The sequence below is a fragment of the Cervus elaphus genome, chromosome 14 (genome assembly GCF_910594005.1).
Source record: "Cervus elaphus chromosome 14, mCerEla1.1, whole genome shotgun sequence".
Lineage (NCBI taxonomy): Eukaryota > Metazoa > Chordata > Mammalia > Artiodactyla > Cervidae > Cervus > Cervus elaphus.
This window is the reverse complement of record NC_057828.1, coordinates 45,691,809-45,711,602: the sequence shown is the minus strand read 5'-3', so window position 1 is coordinate 45,711,602 and position 19,794 is coordinate 45,691,809. Positions and strand designations below refer to the sequence as shown.

Here is a 19,794-nt window from a genome sequence, read left to right as displayed (position 1 = left end):
TTAAAAAGAATACACAGAATAATGAAATAATGATGACTGACCTCAAAGCTCTAAACAAATAGCAGGTAATCTGCTTTTCCTGTTTGTCACAATTTAATGAGCTTTGGATCATCATAAACCAATACATAAAAAATTACCCATTACAAGTTCCAAATAAGGCATTAATACAGCTGAGTTCCCCTAATTTGTCCAGTTGGCAGAGCACCTAGGAGATTTTACAGTATACAAGAAGCTTTAAACATTGTAAGAATGTTTTTAATTTTTAAAAGAAAAAGAATATTGAGAAAAACATGTAGGAATATAAACTGGCCAGAGCCTGGGAAACAAGCTGACGTACATACATATGCAAAAATCTACATATCTGAGCATGCAGAGAGACTAAACATTCAGGAGAGAAACTGGCTACTCCTTGGAACTTATTTTGCATTTCTCCAAAAACTGAAGAGTAAATAGTAGTTTACGGTCACCACCCTCTGGGTTTCAGCAAAGAGGTCACACACAGGGAGGGCCTCAAGCTGCCACTTCCAATTGCTTCCCTGGTGAAACAACGCAGGAGGTTAAGTTACCTCAGGAGACTCACAACAGGGCTCCCATTGTTCCAAGCTCAAAACTCAGAGACACAATGGGCACCATTCATACGGAGAGCCTACAGGCTGGAGAAGGGTCCCTCAGTGACAACTTCTTATTGGGACACTGAATGTTCACAAACACAGACTTTACAAATATGTCTGAATTATTTTTTAAAAGTAGCACAAAGTAAACAAATAAAACTTAATGGACATTACACTGACAGGACACCCAAGTCTCATCCCCAGCTCTGTCTCTAATAAGATTTCAAACAAGTCACTTGTTCTTTCTGAGCCTCATTTTCCTTGTATGTAAAATGAAAATGATTTCTAAGATCACTTAGAACTCTAAAATGCTATGAACATATATGAGGTCCATTGATGTTGCTACATTATTTACTCCAACAAGTAGGGATAAATTATGAGCAGAAAAGAACTGTCACTTCACATCTTTTCATTTACTATCAGCACTTAAGAACAGGGAGGTTTAATAAAAACAGGCAGAGACACTGTTTTCTCTTAAACAGACTGTAATGAACAAGGTCCATGAGGCCTTCCATCCCAACAAGGCGAGAATCACTCGCCTATCTCTACACAAAGCACAATGACAAAGGGCATAAACAAAAGCTGTGAGTACGTTTTTCTGTCACCTTTTCTTAGGTTACGAATACATTTCATGAATCTCTTGACTTCTCTGCCATAACTCAAACTCCCCAGAAGAAAAATACCATTTACAATAAGAATGTGATCACTGTCCCAAGTTTTCACACCATATCATTTTTTCGTTTTTTCAACCTCAAAACTTGCCAGAGCAAGAACTTTGTCTCCAGAGCCTAAGGAGAAAGACACATAATAAACAAAGATGTCATTTCAAGTGCATTTACAGTTCCAGGTAAAGAGAGGAAAACCATCACACAGATACTAAAATAGGAAATAAAATGAGCTTCTATTATTGGTGCATTATCCTTAAACCTTCCCACTGCCATTCCAATTTCCTTCCCCTGCACAAACAACTCAGCTACACAGGCGATTTATTGGTTACAAACACTTTAATTCAGGTATGAAATAGAAGGTGTAAATCTTAATTTACTTTTATATTTACATTTAGCTGACAAATATTTTTAAAACATTAGGCTATAATAATTTGATTATTTTTAATTTGAAAGTATTGGGAAATAAACCCATTAAAAGAGGTTTATAGAGAAAATAATTCTGGTTTCACTGCTAACTCCAGAAAAGACCATCATTTTATCTCACCCACACCATCTGCCAGTCTGAAGCAATAATTCATGTCCAGCTTTCAGAAATACAAGAGTACTCACCAAGGTCTGTAGAGACTTTCTCAAACTGGCTGAGAATAGCACCTGCGTTTGCTGACAAGAAGTTCTCATCATCTGCAGTCAGCTAAACAAACAAAACAAAGCCCAAAGGACTGAGTTCAGATGTTAACAAGTGGTTCAAGGAACCACTGTTAAGAATGTCGTAGGACCACAAACTAGATCACAGATCAAACAGCTATATACTAGGGACTTCCCTGGCGGTCCAGTGGTTAAAGACTCCACGCTTCCACTGCAGGGGGCACAGGTTCTATCCCCAGGAACTAAGATCCCGAAAGCTGAGAAACTGGCAGGGAGGGGGGGTTTCTATACCAAACACTTCCCACTTTTTCCTTATACCTAATATATTAAATTAAATACAGATACCTTCTCTCCAAGTTTCCTGAGAGCTGTAAGTATCTCCACTTTCTGCTGAGTATACAGGTCTCTTTCCAGCTTTCCTACCATGAGATCTCTATCCATCTGTAACAGATGAATGCGAAGCATATGGTATTTAAGTTAAAAACATTCTTTGCATAAAATCAAGTTTTTCACATCTACTTCTTTAAGAAAAGATCCTTTACTGATTAATATTATAAAAACTATAGAGACAATTCAAGGTATACATGATAGGAATGTTCTCACACAGTTCTAATATATCTTGGTACTAATCATCACCATGGTCTTAGTTACAAACTCTCCTAAGGAATTAGTAGGTCAACAGCTTCCTTTAAAGAGGAGCTATCCTCTAAGAACTCTATTTCATCACACTGAAGCGTGGTCTACAGGCCTGAAAGAGACAACTGATTACAGATCCCCTGGAACTTTGATTAAATATCACCTCTACCACCAGAAACATGGAGAGCATGTACTATGCCTTGGCACTATTCTATGTACATAGACACACTGGATTAGTAATACTGCACATACATATATTACTCCATTTAAACCTCGTAACAATCAGAAGAGGTATCATTACTGCCTTTTTACAAATGGGGAAACAGCAAAAGAGACTGAAGAAAAGAACTCCGCCAACATCACATATGTCCATTAGTAGAGCAGGGGTACAAATTCAGCTGACCTGTTCCAAGTCCATGCTCTTAATCACTAGGCTATTAAATTACCAATGGTTGCATATAACTTATTAACATCTTAATTATATTCATGTCTATAAACAGACTTCCTCAAGTATCAGGTTTATAAAGATGTTCGAAATTCTTAGATAGGGAAGGCCACACACACAAAATAGCTGGTGCTGCTAATGAATGCTAGATGCGATTTCAATTCAGAGCTCCAGAACTAAATAGTAAAACTTTAAATGTGGCGTCTTAGTAGAAGCAGTCAGTAGCGATTTAAACTGCCATATGCTGTTTAAACCTCTGTATTTGTCATCAATAAAGGAATGATTTTGTCAGGAAACTGCGGGTTGTGGCTCTAAAATCAACTGACCAATTTTTTAAAATAAGACTCCTTTTTAGAGCAGTTTTAGGTTCACAGTTAATTGAGCAAAAGGTACAGAGATTCCTCATACACCCCTTGCCTCCCCCACTCATGCGCAGTCTGCCCATTATAAACATCCCCTACCACAGTGTACATTTGTTCCAACTGATGAACAAACACTGATAATCACATCATAATCACCCACAGTCTACACTTTACATTAGGGTTCACTCTTGCTGTTGTACATTTTCAACTGACCAAGTTTTAAACTTCAGAACATCACACTGAGCAAATTCTTGGGCTGAGAAAAGAAATACACAAAGTGATTAGATCAACTGAAAGAAACTTTACCTCTGCTAACCTTGTCCGAAGCTGACCTGGTTGTTTCTTTGCAAATAATCTGATGACCTCTGGGGTTTTAAAGGCCTGGCTGATAGCTGCCTGGATAGCCTAGAAATACAAGAAGGTTAAAAAAAAAGAAGTTCAACAAATCAAATATTACAATATTTGATTGATGGGTCTTCAATTTTTAATAGGTCTTCTTTGTTCATCAAATACTGTTACAACTTTAATTTCAATTTGCCATTTCCATGCAAGTCACTGGACTAAAACATATAACTAGATGAAGACCTGGAAGCAAATGCTGTTTTATCCATAAGGAGACAGTCCTCTAGAAGTTAAGCCCTCAACAGGGTATATTTTCTATTAACATCTTAAATATACTTACTGAGAAAAAAAAACACAACAAATTGTGTCACCAATGTAAGTAAATTATGCTTACCAGTTGCATTCCACTTAGTTCATCGACCAAAGTCATATTTCCAGACATAATTTTCTTCAGTGAATCATTAAATTCACTTAGTTGCTCCAGAGTTTCCTTTTTGGTTTCTTCATATTCATCTGTATCAAGTTCCTCTCTGAAGTATAATGGACATAATACCAAAAAATATAGAGTATCAAGAGAAGACAAAAAAAAAACACCAATCAGTATTTATACACCAAGGTTTCAAATACATATACATACAAAAAATACGCTGGTGGAAAAAAAGGCTGAAAGGAAATATATCAAAAATACATCTAATGGATGTGTTCTGATACTAGTGTGGGCATTATCCCACAACACTTATAACCCTGTTTTTGTTTTTACCAAAGTGAGGCATACTTAACAAACTACATAATAACTTCCTTTTAGGCAGTCTCTGAATCAATGGTATAACCTTAGACAAGATATTTAACTAGCCAAGTCTCAGTTTATCTATTAGCTGCAGATAATGATAGTACCTTCCTTGCATTAAATGAAATATGAAAAGTTCTTGGTATAAAATAGGTATTTAAAAATAAAATAGGTATTTAATAAAGTTATAATTATCATCATTAACATTGTTCAGTCACTAACTCATGTCCAACTCTTTGCAACCCTATAGACTGCAGCATGCCAGGCTTCCCTCTCCTTTACCATCTCCCAGAGTTTGCTCAAACTCATATCTATTGAGTTGGTGATACTATCCAATCATCTCACCCTCTGCTTCCCCCTGTTCCTCCCACCCTTAATCTTTCTCAACATCAGGGTCTCTTCCAATGAGTCAGCTCTTCCCATCAGGTGACCAAAGTATTAGAGCTTCAGCTTCACCATCAGTCCTTCTAGTAAATACTCAGGGTTGATTTCCTTTAGGATTGACTGGTTTGATCTCCTGCTGTCGGAGAGCCAGAGAATGTCACTTCCATACAGGTGCTGAGGGAGTTTTGTTACCTACTGTGATTCCCTATCAGGGAAAAGGCTAGCTGAAGATTTTTCTGAGTGAGGAAACTCACCCACCATCACCACCACCAGCACAACTGAAATCCAGCCCACCCGCCCCTTCATAGCCATCAAAACGTTAACAGTGGGTAAAATTTTATGTACTTTGAATTACAACAACAATGCAGTACTTGCCATCTGGGTACTCCAAACAAGCCATTTAATAAACATTTACTAGAAAAAGAGCTCCTATGTATCAAGTGCCTGCTTTGGGCCAAGCATTAAGTCAGTCTCTTCATCTGTAATGTTTACAACAATCTTCAAGGTTGTTAAAAAGGCAATGAGCAGTCTTAGACCTTTGAGCAGTTAAGGGTGAAAACACACACTACAAAGTTCAAGTAATACTTTCTCAGCTTGATACCAGGCAAGGCTACTTTAAATACTGAAGACAAGATGGGTGATATTATTTCCATTTCACACTTGAGGAAATGGAAACTCAAGGTGGTTAAGCATTTTGCCCAAGTTCAAACTCACTTTGTAATTAAGCTAAAGACTTTATTTTTTTTTTAAGCTAAAGACTTCAATATCCCAGGCTCTTTAACTCTAAAACCTATACCGAGTTTAGTTGTCCAGTAGACAAAGCGCTGTGAAGAACACTACAGGGGAAACCAGAATCACACATAGAACTGCATACACAGAGCTTATAATCTAACTGTAGAAAAAAACACCATTTTACAGCATAGCAGTATACAATTATACTATTACCTGCATTCCTCCAGGTCTTGTAATTGCTGCATTAGTCTATCCAACTGTTCTTCTAAATTCTGCTTTAATTTGCTTGTCTCTGTCTTTCCTCTGGAAGCCATTTTAATCTCTAAGTAGAACAATAAACCCACAGGCAGTACTGGTTATTTGAAATGATTCAATATAGCAGTGCAATTTAACCTAGATTATACTCTGAGCTACAGGTGTGGGGAAGATAGCTGTGCAAAGAAGCATAAAAGTTTAAATTCATATAGTAGTTAACACCCCACAAAAATGCCTAGCAATCTTAATTGACTTGACAAATTAATTAGAAGTTTTAACTATTGATCTATCTTACTAAACAAATTTGATAGACGAAAATACAGATTCACAAGGAAACAGATCAGGTGTGCCTCTGTTCTACAAGATTCATTTTAACATTCTTTTTCACTCTTAGTAAGTACACTCCAGGACTAAGAGTGTATCATCTTGTTGACCTTTGTGTACATTTACCTAATGATTTGTAGGCAGGAACAACTTTTGATATGAATTTCTTCTCTGGAAATGTGCCCATTTTTCTATGGGATTATCTTTCTCTTACTGATTCATATAATATGGATATAAAGTCTTTGTTTTTATGTTGCAAATATTACCTCTTGTCTCCTGATTTTAAATTTTACTTATGGTATTTTTTGTTATGGTAAATTATTATTTTTAATGGCTAAGCTTATCTTCTCTATGTCTTCTTAGTTTTGTGTCCCATGAAAGCAGGCTCTAACCATACAAGATTTTCAAATATATACTATTTTGTTTTTTGCGGGGAGGGGCAGAGGGGTCTGTGCCACAGAGCTTGCAAGATCTTAGCTCCCCAACCAGAGATTGAACCTGAGTCCTGGCAGTGAAAGCACTGAGTCCTAAGCACTGGGCCACCAGGAATTCCCAAAAATATACTATTTTGTATTCTAAGACTTTTATAGATATTTTTTTACATTGAGCTCTTTAACCACCCACAGTTATTTTTTCTTAGTGCTATAAAATAAGGATCTTTAATTTTCTTTCAAATGGATAACTAACTGCTCCAAAACTGTTTTACCGGTATTTATTTATGCCACCTTTGAGACTCAATAGAAACAGACTCTGTTTCATTGGCAATATTCCGGTCCTAAGGCATTACTTTGCTATTTTATTTATTATAGCTTTAAAGCTGGTGTACACAGACAACTGATAAGGAGTTACCTTTATTATTGTGGGTTTTTTCCTTCAAATTCTTGGCTATTCTTGTACATTTTCTCTTCTAAATAAATTTAAGAATCAGTTTGACAACTAGTTCCCAAAATTCAACTGAAATTTTGACAAGAGTTACATTAAAATTAATATGGATAAAACCTGAATCCTTGAAATTTGAATTTTTTTTTAAATGTTTTTTTATTTACTTATTTGTTTGTACCGGGTCTTAGTTGTGGCATGCGGGATCTAGTTCCCTGACCAGGGATTGAACCCAGGCCCCCTGCATTGGGAGCAAGGAGTCTTAACCACTGAACCATGAGGGAAGTCCCTGAATCTTTCAATTAAGCAATGTCTCTCTCCAATTACCTAGGCTTTCTTTCATGGTCTTTAGTTTAAAAAAGTATTACTCACAAAGGCTTTGAATACTAGCTGTTCTTAGATAGTCTGTATTTTTTGTTGATATTGGAAATAGTGATTTTGTTATTACAATTTCTTTTTTTAAATACTTATTTGGCTCTGCCAGGTCGTTGTTGCAGCATGTGAGATCTAGTTCCCCAACCAGGGATTGAACTCAGGGCCTCTGTATTGTGAATGCAGAGTCTTAGCCACTGGACCACCAAGGAAGTCCCTGTTATTACAATTTCTGATTATTGCTAAGGTATAGAAAAGTTCCTGATTTGGTGTATTAATATTATATACATTTACCTTAACATTTATAGTGTTTTGAGTTTTTCCATTTACAGAAATTACACTCACATTCGTTTTAGGAAACATTACTATTTGGTATATTCATCAAAACTTAAATCCTAGGGTAAATTTTTGTTTTCCCTGGTGGCTCAGCTGGTAAAGAATCAATCCTTGGGAAGACCCACTGGAGAAGGGAACAGCTACCCACTCCAGTATTCTGGCCAGGAGAATTCCATGGACTGTATAGTCCATGGGGTCGCAAAGAGTTGGACAGGACTGAGTGACTTTCACTTTCTTTCTTTCAGGGTAACTTTTGAAAGCATTTAAAATTTTCCTACACATAGTCATTTTCAAGTGATTCCACATGCGAACTTTAATGAAGGAGATTCCTTATATGATATTCAAAATAGAATGCAATTAGTGAAAATCTAGACTTACTACTGCATCTTTTATCTTTTTTTTTACTGTATTTTAAAAAATTGGCTTAAATCATCTACAATCATGAATAATATGTAAACAGAAATGAGCTACATTATAGCCAGAAGTATAATTTATTATAGCTTAGCTCATGTATAATAGGTTAGCCAGAAAGTAACTTACTATAACTATGTTTCATATATAATTTCTCCTGGAAATACACATTGAAATTTTATTTTAAATCTGTTGAATTTTTCCGTGTAAGTCAAGGGAAACCTAATGTAAAATAAAGTGTCTTTTCAGGCTTAATTTCCTACAGTCTACACTGGACTACTTGCTGTTTCAAAGCATATCATGCACTTTCATCTTTCTCTTTTGAGCCTATATTTTTTTTTTCTACTTATCAAGGCCAAGTCATTCATTCTTCAAGGTCAAATTTCACGTTCTCCACACTGCCTTCCTTGGTTCCCTCCCAGTCACTAGATTGTGAGTTGTTTTGAGAATAGGGGTTTTACATTTTCTTTACACACCACCAACTAGCACAATGCTCGGCAGACAGAAAGTACTGGATAAATAACAGGTAAACGAATAATGAGAATTGACTGCTTTATCCACTGCATTCTACATCTTAAGTCTCTATTTAACACTATATCTGCCTTGAATTATATGTGATTTCATTATAGCCTGTTGTTTGTCTGTCTTCCTCTCCAGACTGTAAACTGAGAGCAGAAATTTGAGTCTGATTCCTTTCTTAGACTCTTCAGCACTATAATACAGACTAGATAGTCAATAACTGAGTGAACTGTATAAAGGCACAACATATTTTAAGGAGGTAAGGGTATTTTAAAACAATTTCAGGGCAGATAGAAACTCTTTAAAAACCCTACCCTGATGCTACATTATTTGAGATTTACCTCAGAAAGATTAACTCGCGGGCACCACCTAGTATTCAATAAAGGTGGTGCACCTTTTACCAAAACTGCAAAATTACTCTCAAAAATTAATCTGGAGAGGAAGGTACTCACTCACGCTCACCTGTCTCTTAGTACTCTTAACTCTGCTCAGTGCTGACCGGTCTCAAACGGCATAAACCTCCAATTCTTGAAGTTCCAAGTGTCTTAAACTTGAGGAAAGCGAAACTTCTCATCAGGACAAAAACAGGCTCAAAGTTCAAACCACCTAGGGGTGGAGTTGTCTGGGAAAAAGGAAACGATTAACGAGTGGTTTTATTTACTATATATAAACGTGGCCTAAAGCAGTCCCGAAAACTCCACTTAGGCAGAGAATGTAACACAACCTCTCTTTCGAGGAAGACTTCAAATGGGCGGTAGGGGGTTGGAGGAGGGAGGAGAAACCCATTTTCTCTCGACTGTCTCCGGCAGTCGTTCTCAGGTTTTTCTGAAGTCGAGGGGGTGACAGAGGAGAACCCCGCACCCGGACCTGCCTGGAGGGAAGCTGTCAAACCCAGAAGCACGGAAACAGTACAGATGGGGCGCACAAGTTTTCCCGCCTGGAAATGAGCAGCATCCGGACCTCAAGCATTCGGACGCGGTAAGGGAGCAGCTCAGGTCACGGCCCCAAATCCCACTTCACACCGGGGAACTTGAAGCTCCCACATTTGGGTCCTGCGGCGGCCGGCTCGACTAGGCCCGGCTGCCACCAGAGGTCGCCGGGAATCCGCTGTCCCCAAAACTCTTCCGGCTCTTCCCAGACCAGAAATCAAACTACCTCCTAAAGACCCTCGAGGTCCCCTCTCCACCGCCGCCTACCCGAAGGTTCCAGAGTTAGGAGCCAGGGGCCCCGCCTACCTGAGGGGCCCAGCTCAGCGGACGCGTGCAGGAGGAGCACTTCAGTCAGACGCACGCACTTCCGGTTTCCCGGAGCCAATGTGGGTGCGGCCGCGGGTGTTACCCTCATTGGCGTTCGGGTTGCGGAGCGTCTCCCGGAGGACTCGGGCCGCTCTGCCCTGAGGACGTGGTGAGGACGTGGTAAGTCCCCACAGGGAGCCCCTGAGAATCCGTCTCTGGCCGAGGCAGCCCAGGATTCCTTTTCAAAGCCCCTAGCACAGATGAGTCCAAGATTTTGGGTTCATTGAGGGTCAAATACAACTGTCCCTGAAGCGAGATCACATTCAAGTTTGGGACAAGGAGTCTTGCCCGTTCATTTTTTCAGCTTCTCTCCGTGGAACCAAAACCCTCGGTAAATTTCTCTTTGGCCTTTGGAACAGGTGACTTAACCCTGAAAAAAAAACAAAATTCTTTTCTTAGAAGCTTCTTGGGCTTGGTGGAAGCGAGGCGAGGGGGGCGCTTCACTTTTTTCTGAACTCCTTCCTTCCAAATCTGTAAAAGACTAGATGCACCTTCCTGGTAGCGCTTTGATACTCACTCATTTTGAGAAGACTATTAGCTGTTGGCAACATTCTTAAAAGTTACTCAGAAATTAGGTGAAAACCGTCTTCAGATGTTCGCAGCACATATCCTTGAAGTTATTAGTCCACAGGACAACATCAAGGTTTACGGAGAAATTGTTTCTCCGGTTTTGTCTTTAAAGATAATTTTGTTTCAGCCACGCAGGATAAACTTCCAAGATTACCATAGAACTCCACCAAAATGAATTATCTGTCCGATCATAGAATTTCTTAGTTATCACAGTAAGTTGTCCTTCCAGGGTTACAGTTTGTATGTGAAACCACTGTTCCAAGTTCAACTTAGAAAAGACTGTTGACACACAAGTTGGAATGGTTCCAATAGCCTACTTTGCAAAACGCTTTGGATTCACAGAACTTCTGTTGTAAAAGCAAGTGATTGTTATATTAATAAAATTAGCTCTAATTTTTGATATGTGAATATAGGTGGAAGTGTCAACGTTTTGGGGTAATATCGATCTCTCAGTGGCAAATAATTAGGGCCAGTGCCACAGAAAGCAAAATTGGAAAATATACGTCTTTTATCATTTGAAGATGTTGCTGAATAAACATCTTCTCCCTGTGTTTGTCCCCTAATTTTGATGATGATAATAAGGTGTTCTATTTAGGCATTTGTGTTGGTTTTAGGGTGTGTAATTTTAGAAGCAGTGAAGGAAAGGCCTCTCCATATGTGCATTGTATTAATATTTGCCTGCTCTTTCATGGTGACTTAATCTGATTCAGAGGCTCTGTGTTGAGAGTTTTCTTACATACTTTGGGTTCTTGTTTAGAGTTAGTGGGTAATGAAAAAGTATTTCTACTGCATAGGCAAGAGAAATTGGTTTAGGATTCACTTCTCAAACAAAAATAGAATCCAAGCCTGGAGGGAAGTTGGGGAGAGAGGAGAAAGGAATGAACGTTAAATAGGTCATCACAGGAGAGAGCATTAGGGAATGTAACCTCAGAACTGAGAGTCATAACTGGAAAACCAGATAAATACTACCTGGAAGCTGGAGGAGTTTAGGACACTTCAACTTGGACTTGGGATGAGAGTGCAGAGAGCTCTCCAGCTAGGTAAGGAAATATGCAGGGTCAGATGAAACTTAAGTGGCTAACAAGAAATACCATGAGCCAAAGGCACTCTGAACACATGGACCTCTTTTAAATGTCTACCAGTAGATAATGTACCATTGTAAGTCTGTGTAGTGGTTAAGAGCATGAACTTTCAGAGTCAAGGTTGTTATACAAGCTGTGAGATCTTGAGCAAGTTGATCAACCTCTTTCAACTTCAGTTTCCTCACTTGCTAAAAAAGAGATAATAGGGGACTTCCCTGGTGGTCCAGTGGTTAAGACTACACTTGTATTTCAGGGGGCATGTGTTTGATCCATGGTCGGGAAACTAAGATCCCACATGCCTCCCCACCCAAAAAAAGAAAGGATAATAATAGTACCTACTTCATTGGAATGTTATAAGTATCACATTATTGTTGTTGTTGTTGTTCAGTCGCTAACTCGGTCCGACTCATTGCGATCCCATGAACTGCAGCATGCCAGGCTTCTCTGTCCATCACTATCTCCCTGACTTTGTTCAAACTCATGTCCATAGAGGCAGTGATGCTATCTAACCACCTCATCCTCTGTCGACCCCTTCTCCTGCCATCATTCTTTCCCAGCATCAGGGTCTTTTCCAGTGAATCGGCTCTTCACATCAGGAGGCCAAAGTATTGGAGCTTCAGCTTCAGCATCAGTCCTTCCAATGATATTCAGGGTTGATTTCCTTTAGGATTGACTGATGTGAGTTCCTTGTTGTCCAAGGGACTCTCAAGAATCTTCTTCAACACCGTTTGAAAGTGTCATTTCTATGGTACTGAGACTTCTTTATGGTCTAAGTCTCACATCCATACAGGACTACTGAAAAAATCATAGCTTCGACTATACGGACCTTTGTCATCAAAGTGATGTCTCTGCTTAGTATCTTGCTTGGTACACAGGAAGAACTCAATGGATGTTACCGATATAATTATCACCATCATTACATAAGCATAATTGGAGATAATATATAGATATATTTGTCTGCACTGGGTCTGCGTTGCTGCATGTGGGCTTTCTGTAGTGCGGCTAGCATGGGCTACTCTTCATTGCAATCTGCAGGCTTCTCATTGCAGTGGCTTCTTTTGCTGTGGAGCACAGGCTCTTGGGCACTTGGCTTCAGTAGCTGTGGTAAACAGGCTTAGCTGCCCCAAGGAATATGGGATCTTCCCAGAACAGAGATCAAGCCTGTGTCCCTGCTTTGGCAAGTGGATTCTTAACCACTGGACAACCAGGAAAGTCCCCAATAATTCCATATTAACGTTTAAAAATTATAGGAAAGTAGAAAAAGGAAGAGAATTCTTCATGGAATTTTTTTACATTTTCCCCCATGAAATGTTTCAACTATGACATATGTAATTAGGAATCCCATTTTTGCATATCTTTATTTTTACAATAAGTAGAATATAAAGACTGATGGTATATTAAATATAGCCAAGCTTTCAGATTAGCTGAGCATTTAAAAATTCAGTATTCCATTCAATTCAATTAGTATTTAGAAAGTTTTCACTGTCAGGGCTTAACAGCTGTGAAGAAAGTAGTGGGAAGACTAACCTTAAATTTCAATTTCTTTAAATTTTAAATTTTGCTACACTCCAAATTTTAAATGGAGTGTAGTGGGTATCAAACATAAATTTTTTTTTTCTTACAGTAAATTTAATGAGAGTAATGCTTAATGTTTTATTTTCTGAAACTTCCTCTAACATTCTCCCAGAAAGTTGCTTCTAGGTGCACATACCCAACATTTTGCTTCAGAGACATTATACCCCTGGATCCCAGGTCCCACATGTGCAATGTGCATGTCCGACTCTTTGCAACCCCATGGTCTGTGGCCCACCAGGCTCCTCTGTCCATGGAATTCTCCAGACAAGAATACTCCCCATTTTCTCCAATAGGGGATCTTCCTGACCCAGGGATCGAATCAGTGTCTTCTGTATCCCCCCACAACGTTGCCCAGAAGTTTTCCACTCTGAGCAAATATGGTGGATTCTTTAGCAACTGAGCTATCAGGGAAGCCCAGGGGCACGATAGTTCAGAGAAAAAAAAAGAAACTTCTCATAGAAATCTTGAGGTAAATTGACATTTGACATTTATTTGACATGTTAATAAGATCTAAAGAATGTAAAAAGGCTATTAAAAGTGAAAGTGTTAGTTGCTCAGTCATGTCCGACTCTTTGGGATCCCATGGACTGTGTCCCGCTAGGCTCCTCTGTCTATGTGATTTCCCAGGCAAGAATACTGGTGTAAGTAGCCATTCCCTCCTCCAGGGGATTTTCCTGACCCAGGGACTAAACCTGGGTCTCCTTACTGCAGGCAGATTCTTTACCATCTGAGTCACCAGGGAAGCTCATGTTATTTTTAAATAGTTTCTGTTAATCATAGTAAGTGAATTACTTCAGGGGATTTCACAGTCAACGTACAAGTTACCCGAGTAACTAAGTAATTCCTAAGTTTTAGTGCAATGTTTGGAACGTGGAAGGTGCTCAGTAAGTGTTGGTGTGGAGAATGGATAGTGTGTTCAGGTGGTACCTCCTGCAGCAGGTACCACCTGAACAGAGAAGCAGATGGAAAGCAATCATTCCCATTTGTGAAGGTCTGTGTCTGTCACTGTCATCAATGTGCTTGGAGATGTTTATATTAAACTTTTTCCTTCTGGGACTTCCTGGGTGGTCCAGTGGCTAAGATTCCACACTCCCAATGAAGTCCCAGAAGGAACAAGAACTTAGATCCCATATGCCTCAACTAAAGATCTCAAATGCTGCAACTAAAAAAAAAAATCCCACAGCTAAGACCTGGTGCAGCCAAATAAATAAATACATAAATAAATATTTTTTTAAATAAACTTATTTCTTCTGCTAGGAAATACTCTTCTTTTTGCTCAAGAAACACCATTTTCTCCCCGTCCCAAAGACTTGAGAGCATTTGTGAGTGGCTAGCTCCTTCTTAAAACCCCTTAGAATCTGTGAATACACACAGAACAAGCCAGAAGACAGGGTAGCATGGCAGGTCAGTTGGCTGTTTTCTCTAGTGAGCAGTTTACTGTCATGATGCAAGAGATTGGTGTCACCCAGGTAGAGGGGTTCGTGATGATTTTTACTCTAAAACTTCCCACTGCACTTTTAAAGATGCCATAGATTGACCTTGTTCAAATATACAGCCTGAATCACTGTGTTCTTTTGAAACTAGACCCCTTGTTCATGACTAAGACTTTTATTTTTATTTTTTCCTTCTCTGTGCTTATTTTTATCACAGTCATCCAGTAGATGCTACTAACTTCACTGAAACAGAATAAAGGAGGTTCAGAAAGTCTTAAGTGATGATCTCAAGAATATCTAATAGGAGATCCTTATTGAGGCTGCGTTTGGTTGTGATGTTGACCCAGTGATTTGGGGTGAACTGTTCATCTTTGTCCATCATCAGTGCTTGTAAAACTGTCACCTGACAACTTTCTTCCTAATGACTGGTTTTGATGTGCTTCCTGTTGTCATGGCTCTGATGTTCCGCTGACCACTTCATCTAGGAGTAGCAGGGTGGAGATGGTCCTATGTGCTTGCTGGCAGTGGTCAGGTGACAAGGCTCCTGGAAAAGATTCAACCTGCTGAAGACAAATATCTAAGGCAGGGAACCAGCAGGGCTCAAATGCTAGCTTCAGACTGTTGGTTTAGTGTCTGGCCTTGGACGGATCACACTGGCCAGCCAAGTCAGCCCCAGGCTTGAAAAAAGCACTGTAGGATAAAAAATGGGATCTAATTAAATGGAGCAGAAATAAAGTGAGAAGGATGACTTTTTATTTTTTTTAATGTAGACCATTTTTAAGGTCTTTACGGAATTTGTTACAATATTGCTTCTGTTTTATGATTTGGTTTTTGACCCGAAGGCATATGGAATCTTAGCTTCCTGACCAAGGATCAAACCCACAGCCCCTGCTTTGGAAGGCAAAGGGTTAACCGCTGGACTGCCAGAGAAGGATGGCTTTTATATCCCATTCTAACCCTCTCCATTTTTTTTGGCCATCTGCCTTCAGGATCTTAGTCCTTGACCAGGAATTGAACTTGTGCTCCCTGCAGTGGGAACATGGAGTCTTAACCACTGGACCGCCAGGGAAGTCCCTCTCCACTTGTATGTGCCTTTTGGAGCACCTGCTTTAAGAGGAACTAGGGCTTCCCCTTGTAACGTAGCCAGTTGACCATAAGTTTCCACTTGTGGGAAAACCTGAGCAAACTTTTTGACCAACCTGTAACAATCCTAGCTGAGCATTTACTTCCCTCGAAGGACTGGCACACCTTTGACAGGGCTAGGTTACTCTGGAAGTTTGTGATTACCTGTAGAAACCAAGCTGCTCACTGACAGCAGCACAGACAAGTAGTACAGTTCAGGAGTGGTTTTTGCCTGTATTTGGGAAGAAAAGAGCACTGTGAGGAATTACTTATCTTATAATTGCAACACATATTTTAAATGTTTTTGCTGAAAGGATTTTTTCAAAGGCACCAATTTAGCAAGAGATGGAAGGCTTGCTGCTTAATGTGCCAACCCAGTTCCACTGTTGATTAATGTCTTAACTTTTTTTGTATATATAATTCTAGTCAAGTGGAATTCACCCTCCAAAAAGAAAAAATCTCTCATGGAATTTTTAAACTTTCCCTGATGAAATGTTTTGACTGTGACATGTGTCTAATTAGGAGTTCTAGCTCTTCATCTTTATTTTGAAAGGTTTATTTTTTAAATTTTTTGGCTGTGGTGAGTCTTAATTGCTGCTGCACTCAGGTTTTCTCTAGTTGTGGCAGGCAGGGGCTACTCTTCATTGTGGTACCCGGGCTTCTCATTGCAATGGCTTCTCTTATTGCAGAACACGGGCTCTAGGCACACAGGCTTCAGTAGTTGCAGAGCACAGGCTCAGTGGTTGCAGCTCATGGACTTCGTTGCTCTGCAGCATGTGGGATCTTCCCAGACCACGGATCGCACGGGTGTCCCTGCATTGCAAGGCGGCTTCTTAACCACTGGACCACCAGGGAAGCCTCCATCTCTATTTTTTTAGTTTGAGGTAGAAAATAAATGTTGAAGACTAACGGTGCATTGTATACAGCCAAGCTTTCAGATAAAGATAAGCCTTTAGAAATTCAATGTTTAAAAACGTACACAGTCAGTTGCCAAAAATGTTAACACTACGGTGCAGACTCCCTCGATGAAGGATCCCACACCAAATGCAGAAAACATCCTCTTTAGTGCCTGTGGGACCGGTTCCATCCGAATAAGCAGCACGGTAAAACCTAAAAAGATGGCAGAACAGCATCAGTTTACTGGGTTGAATTGCCTCAGAAATAGTATATTCTTTTTTTAAAGATTTTATTAAAATATAGTTAATTTATAATGTGTTAATTTCTGCTGTGCAGCCAAGTTATACACATTCTTCTTTATATTCTTTTCCATTATGGTGTATCACAGGATATTGAATATAGTTCTCTGGGCTGTACCTTAGGACCTTGTTGTTTATCCATCCGGGATATATTAGTTTGTCTCTGCTAATCCCAAACTCCCAATCCTTCCCTCCCCCACCCCACCCCTACCTTGGCAACCACAAGTCTATTCTCTGTGTTTTTGAGTCTATTTCGGAGATATGTTTAGTAGATAGGTTCATTTGTGGCATACTTTAGAGTCCACATACAAGTGATATTAAGTGGTATTGTTTTTCTCTTTCTGACTTCACTTGTGGGTTCCCTTGTGGCACAGCTGGTAAAGAATCCCCTTGCAATGTGGGAGACCTGGGTTTGATCCCTGGGTTAGGAAGATCCCCTGGAAAAGGGAAAGGCTACGTACTCCAGTATTCTGGCCCAGCGAATTCCATGGACTATATAGTCCATGGGGTCGCAAAGAGTTGGACACAACTGAGAGACTTTCACTTCTGACTTCACTTAGTATAATAATCTCTAGGTCCATCTGTGTTGCTGTAAATGGCATTATTTCATTCCGAAATATATTCTGAATGCAAAGCTAAATCATGGTGTTTCCTTTTGTATCTATTTTGGAACAAAAGTGCTCAAAACTTGGCCAGGCTAAGGTTTTCCTTGATAGAGGTCGTGTTCTTACTATTGGCAATGCTGGTGACAGTAACTGTGACAGTTGTTTTTTTTTTTTTTTTTTTTTTTTTGACAGTTGTTTTTTTAAATAATTCCCCCACTATCTCATATAAATCTTACAGCAAAACTGCAAAACAGGTTTTTTAATCTCCTTCTTTTTTTTCTTTTGGCTGCACCAAGCATCTTGTGGGATTTTAGTTCCAGGTATGGATTCTAGGCCTCGACAGTGAGAGCATGGAGTCCTAACCACTCTACCACCAGGGAATTCCCTTAGAAATAAGGCCGGGAATCACCGGCGGGTGAAGTATTAATAGCTTCTTCTGTTTGGGGTGTGGGGGTTTGAACTGGCCTCCCTCAGTCTCCATAGCTGGTGCTCTTGTCTGTTGCACACACTGCCTCTTGTGGAGTTGGGGTTTAGTAGAGACTCTTTCTAGAACCCTGCCTACGGTACCCATTAACTGTTTTCATTTTATAAAAATTTAGATATTGTCTTTATTTAAATTTCACATCACTATTAGAAGTTCATACAAAAGAAAATATAACTAAAATATATTAGCTAAAGTATTCCTGAAACTTCTACACATTTCAGAGTAACAACTCTTCTGTATCACTTTTTGACTTCAAGTAGTCGAGGTCCCTGTGTTTCTACCCATGTCATCTTCTCAGTATCTAATTATTGAATGAGTGGGTAAATTTGATATTTTTATGTTATAACTATAAGGAATTTTATAATACCAAAATGTTTATATTGAGTTGGCTGAAAAATTCGTTTAGAAAACCTGAATAAACTTTTTGGCCAACCCAATATTAAATTGGTTTCATATTCAAATTGTAGGACAACTCAAAGAGACACTAAGGAGCATTTTAAATTTTTCTCCACCTGAATTTTATTTCATTTTTAAAAAATGAGTTAATTTATTTTAATCGGAGGGTAATTACTTTACAGTATTGTGGTGGTTTTTGCCATGCATTGACATGAATCAGCCACGGATGCACGTGTGTCCCCCGCATCCTGAACCCCCCTCCCCCTTCACCTGAATTTTAAATGTGAATTTTTTCTCAGATTTCAGTCTGTGAGCTCTTGAAGAGCAAGAAGTCCTATCTTATCCATTTTTATTCTAACAGCATCTAGCAAATAGACAATAAGTATATGACTACACTTATTAAGAATGACTCCACACTTACCAATTGTGAAGAAAGTAAAGATGATATTGGTAACCAGGTTGGTAAGGAGAGGTTGACTGCAGTATCGAGAAGATCTGGGCCTACAAATCAATATACCAGGTCATACACTAGTTGATTACTTATTAGAAGAAATGCACACTGTTAACATAAAACCAGAAGGCACTGACCCTTGAATTCTAATTGTGGCATGAGGTTCATTTGGCTCCAGGCAACTCACTTCTCTTAAGAACCTTTGTTCTTTACCATGACTGCAAATTAGTGCTAGCATTAATGATAATATTGACTTATGAATATTCTTAACGCTAAGAGTTATTAATATTCTTAATTTGTGGACAGTGTTCACCATTTTTTTTTCCTACTTTAATTTAAAAAAATATTTTTTATTTTTGAGCGCGCTGGGTCTTCACTGCTGCTCTTGAGCTTTCTCTAGTTGTGAGCAGGGGCTGCTCTCTAGCTTCAGTGCACAGCCTTCTCCTCGAGGTGGTTTCTTTTGTGGAGCACAGGCTCTAGGCACACAGGCTTCAGTTGTTGCAGGGCGTCGACTCCATAGTTGTGGTGCCCAGGCCAAGTTGCCCTGTGGCATGTGGAATCTTCCCAGACCAGGGATCAAACCTGTGTCCCCTGTACTGGTAGGCAGATTCTTAACTACTGCACCACCAGGGAAATCTTACCATTTTTTAAATTCATGTTAATTTGATGTTGGTGAAAAAACATTTTGTGGAAATTCTGGCCTCTAGAGTGAGGAAATATACCCTACATCTTATAAGAAGTACACAAATCTCTTCTAGTAGAAGCTGGCAAATTTGAATTATGCAAATTACAAGGGGTGTCATGGATTCCAATCCTTCCCCATCATTAAGTGGAATCTCAGTTTTCAGATTTTTTTTTAGAATTTTCATGTTTTTAG

At 39.2% G+C, this 19,794-nt stretch overlaps 2 protein-coding genes across 5 annotated transcripts in view; one reads left to right on the top strand and one right to left on the bottom strand.

Moving 5' to 3' along the window:
• Window positions 1-233: 233 nt before the first annotated feature.
• On the bottom strand, window positions 234-9,966 carry LZIC (leucine zipper and CTNNBIP1 domain containing). The gene is made up of 7 exons (XM_043924597.1): window positions 9,944-9,966; window positions 5,826-5,934; window positions 4,104-4,239; window positions 3,674-3,772; window positions 2,270-2,365; window positions 1,889-1,970; window positions 234-1,399 (listed from the first exon to the last, which is right to left on the bottom strand). Exons 2-7 carry the CDS (start codon window positions 5,924-5,926, stop codon window positions 1,341-1,343), a joined length of 573 nt encoding a protein of 190 aa, XP_043780532.1. The 5' UTR covers window positions 5,927-5,934; window positions 9,944-9,966; the 3' UTR covers window positions 234-1,340.
• Window positions 9,414-19,794, top strand: part of NMNAT1 (nicotinamide nucleotide adenylyltransferase 1) — a 28,236-nt gene continuing 17,855 nt past the window's right edge. The window contains exon 1 of one of the 4 annotated variants that reach the window (XM_043924591.1): window positions 9,414-9,686. The gene's annotated coding sequence lies outside the window, so the exon portion shown is untranslated. Of the gene's footprint in view, window positions 9,687-9,977; window positions 10,124-10,156; window positions 10,335-11,985; window positions 12,009-19,794 lie in introns of those variants that run through there. The other 3 variants (XM_043924590.1, XM_043924593.1, XM_043924595.1) reach the window with 3 other exon arrangements.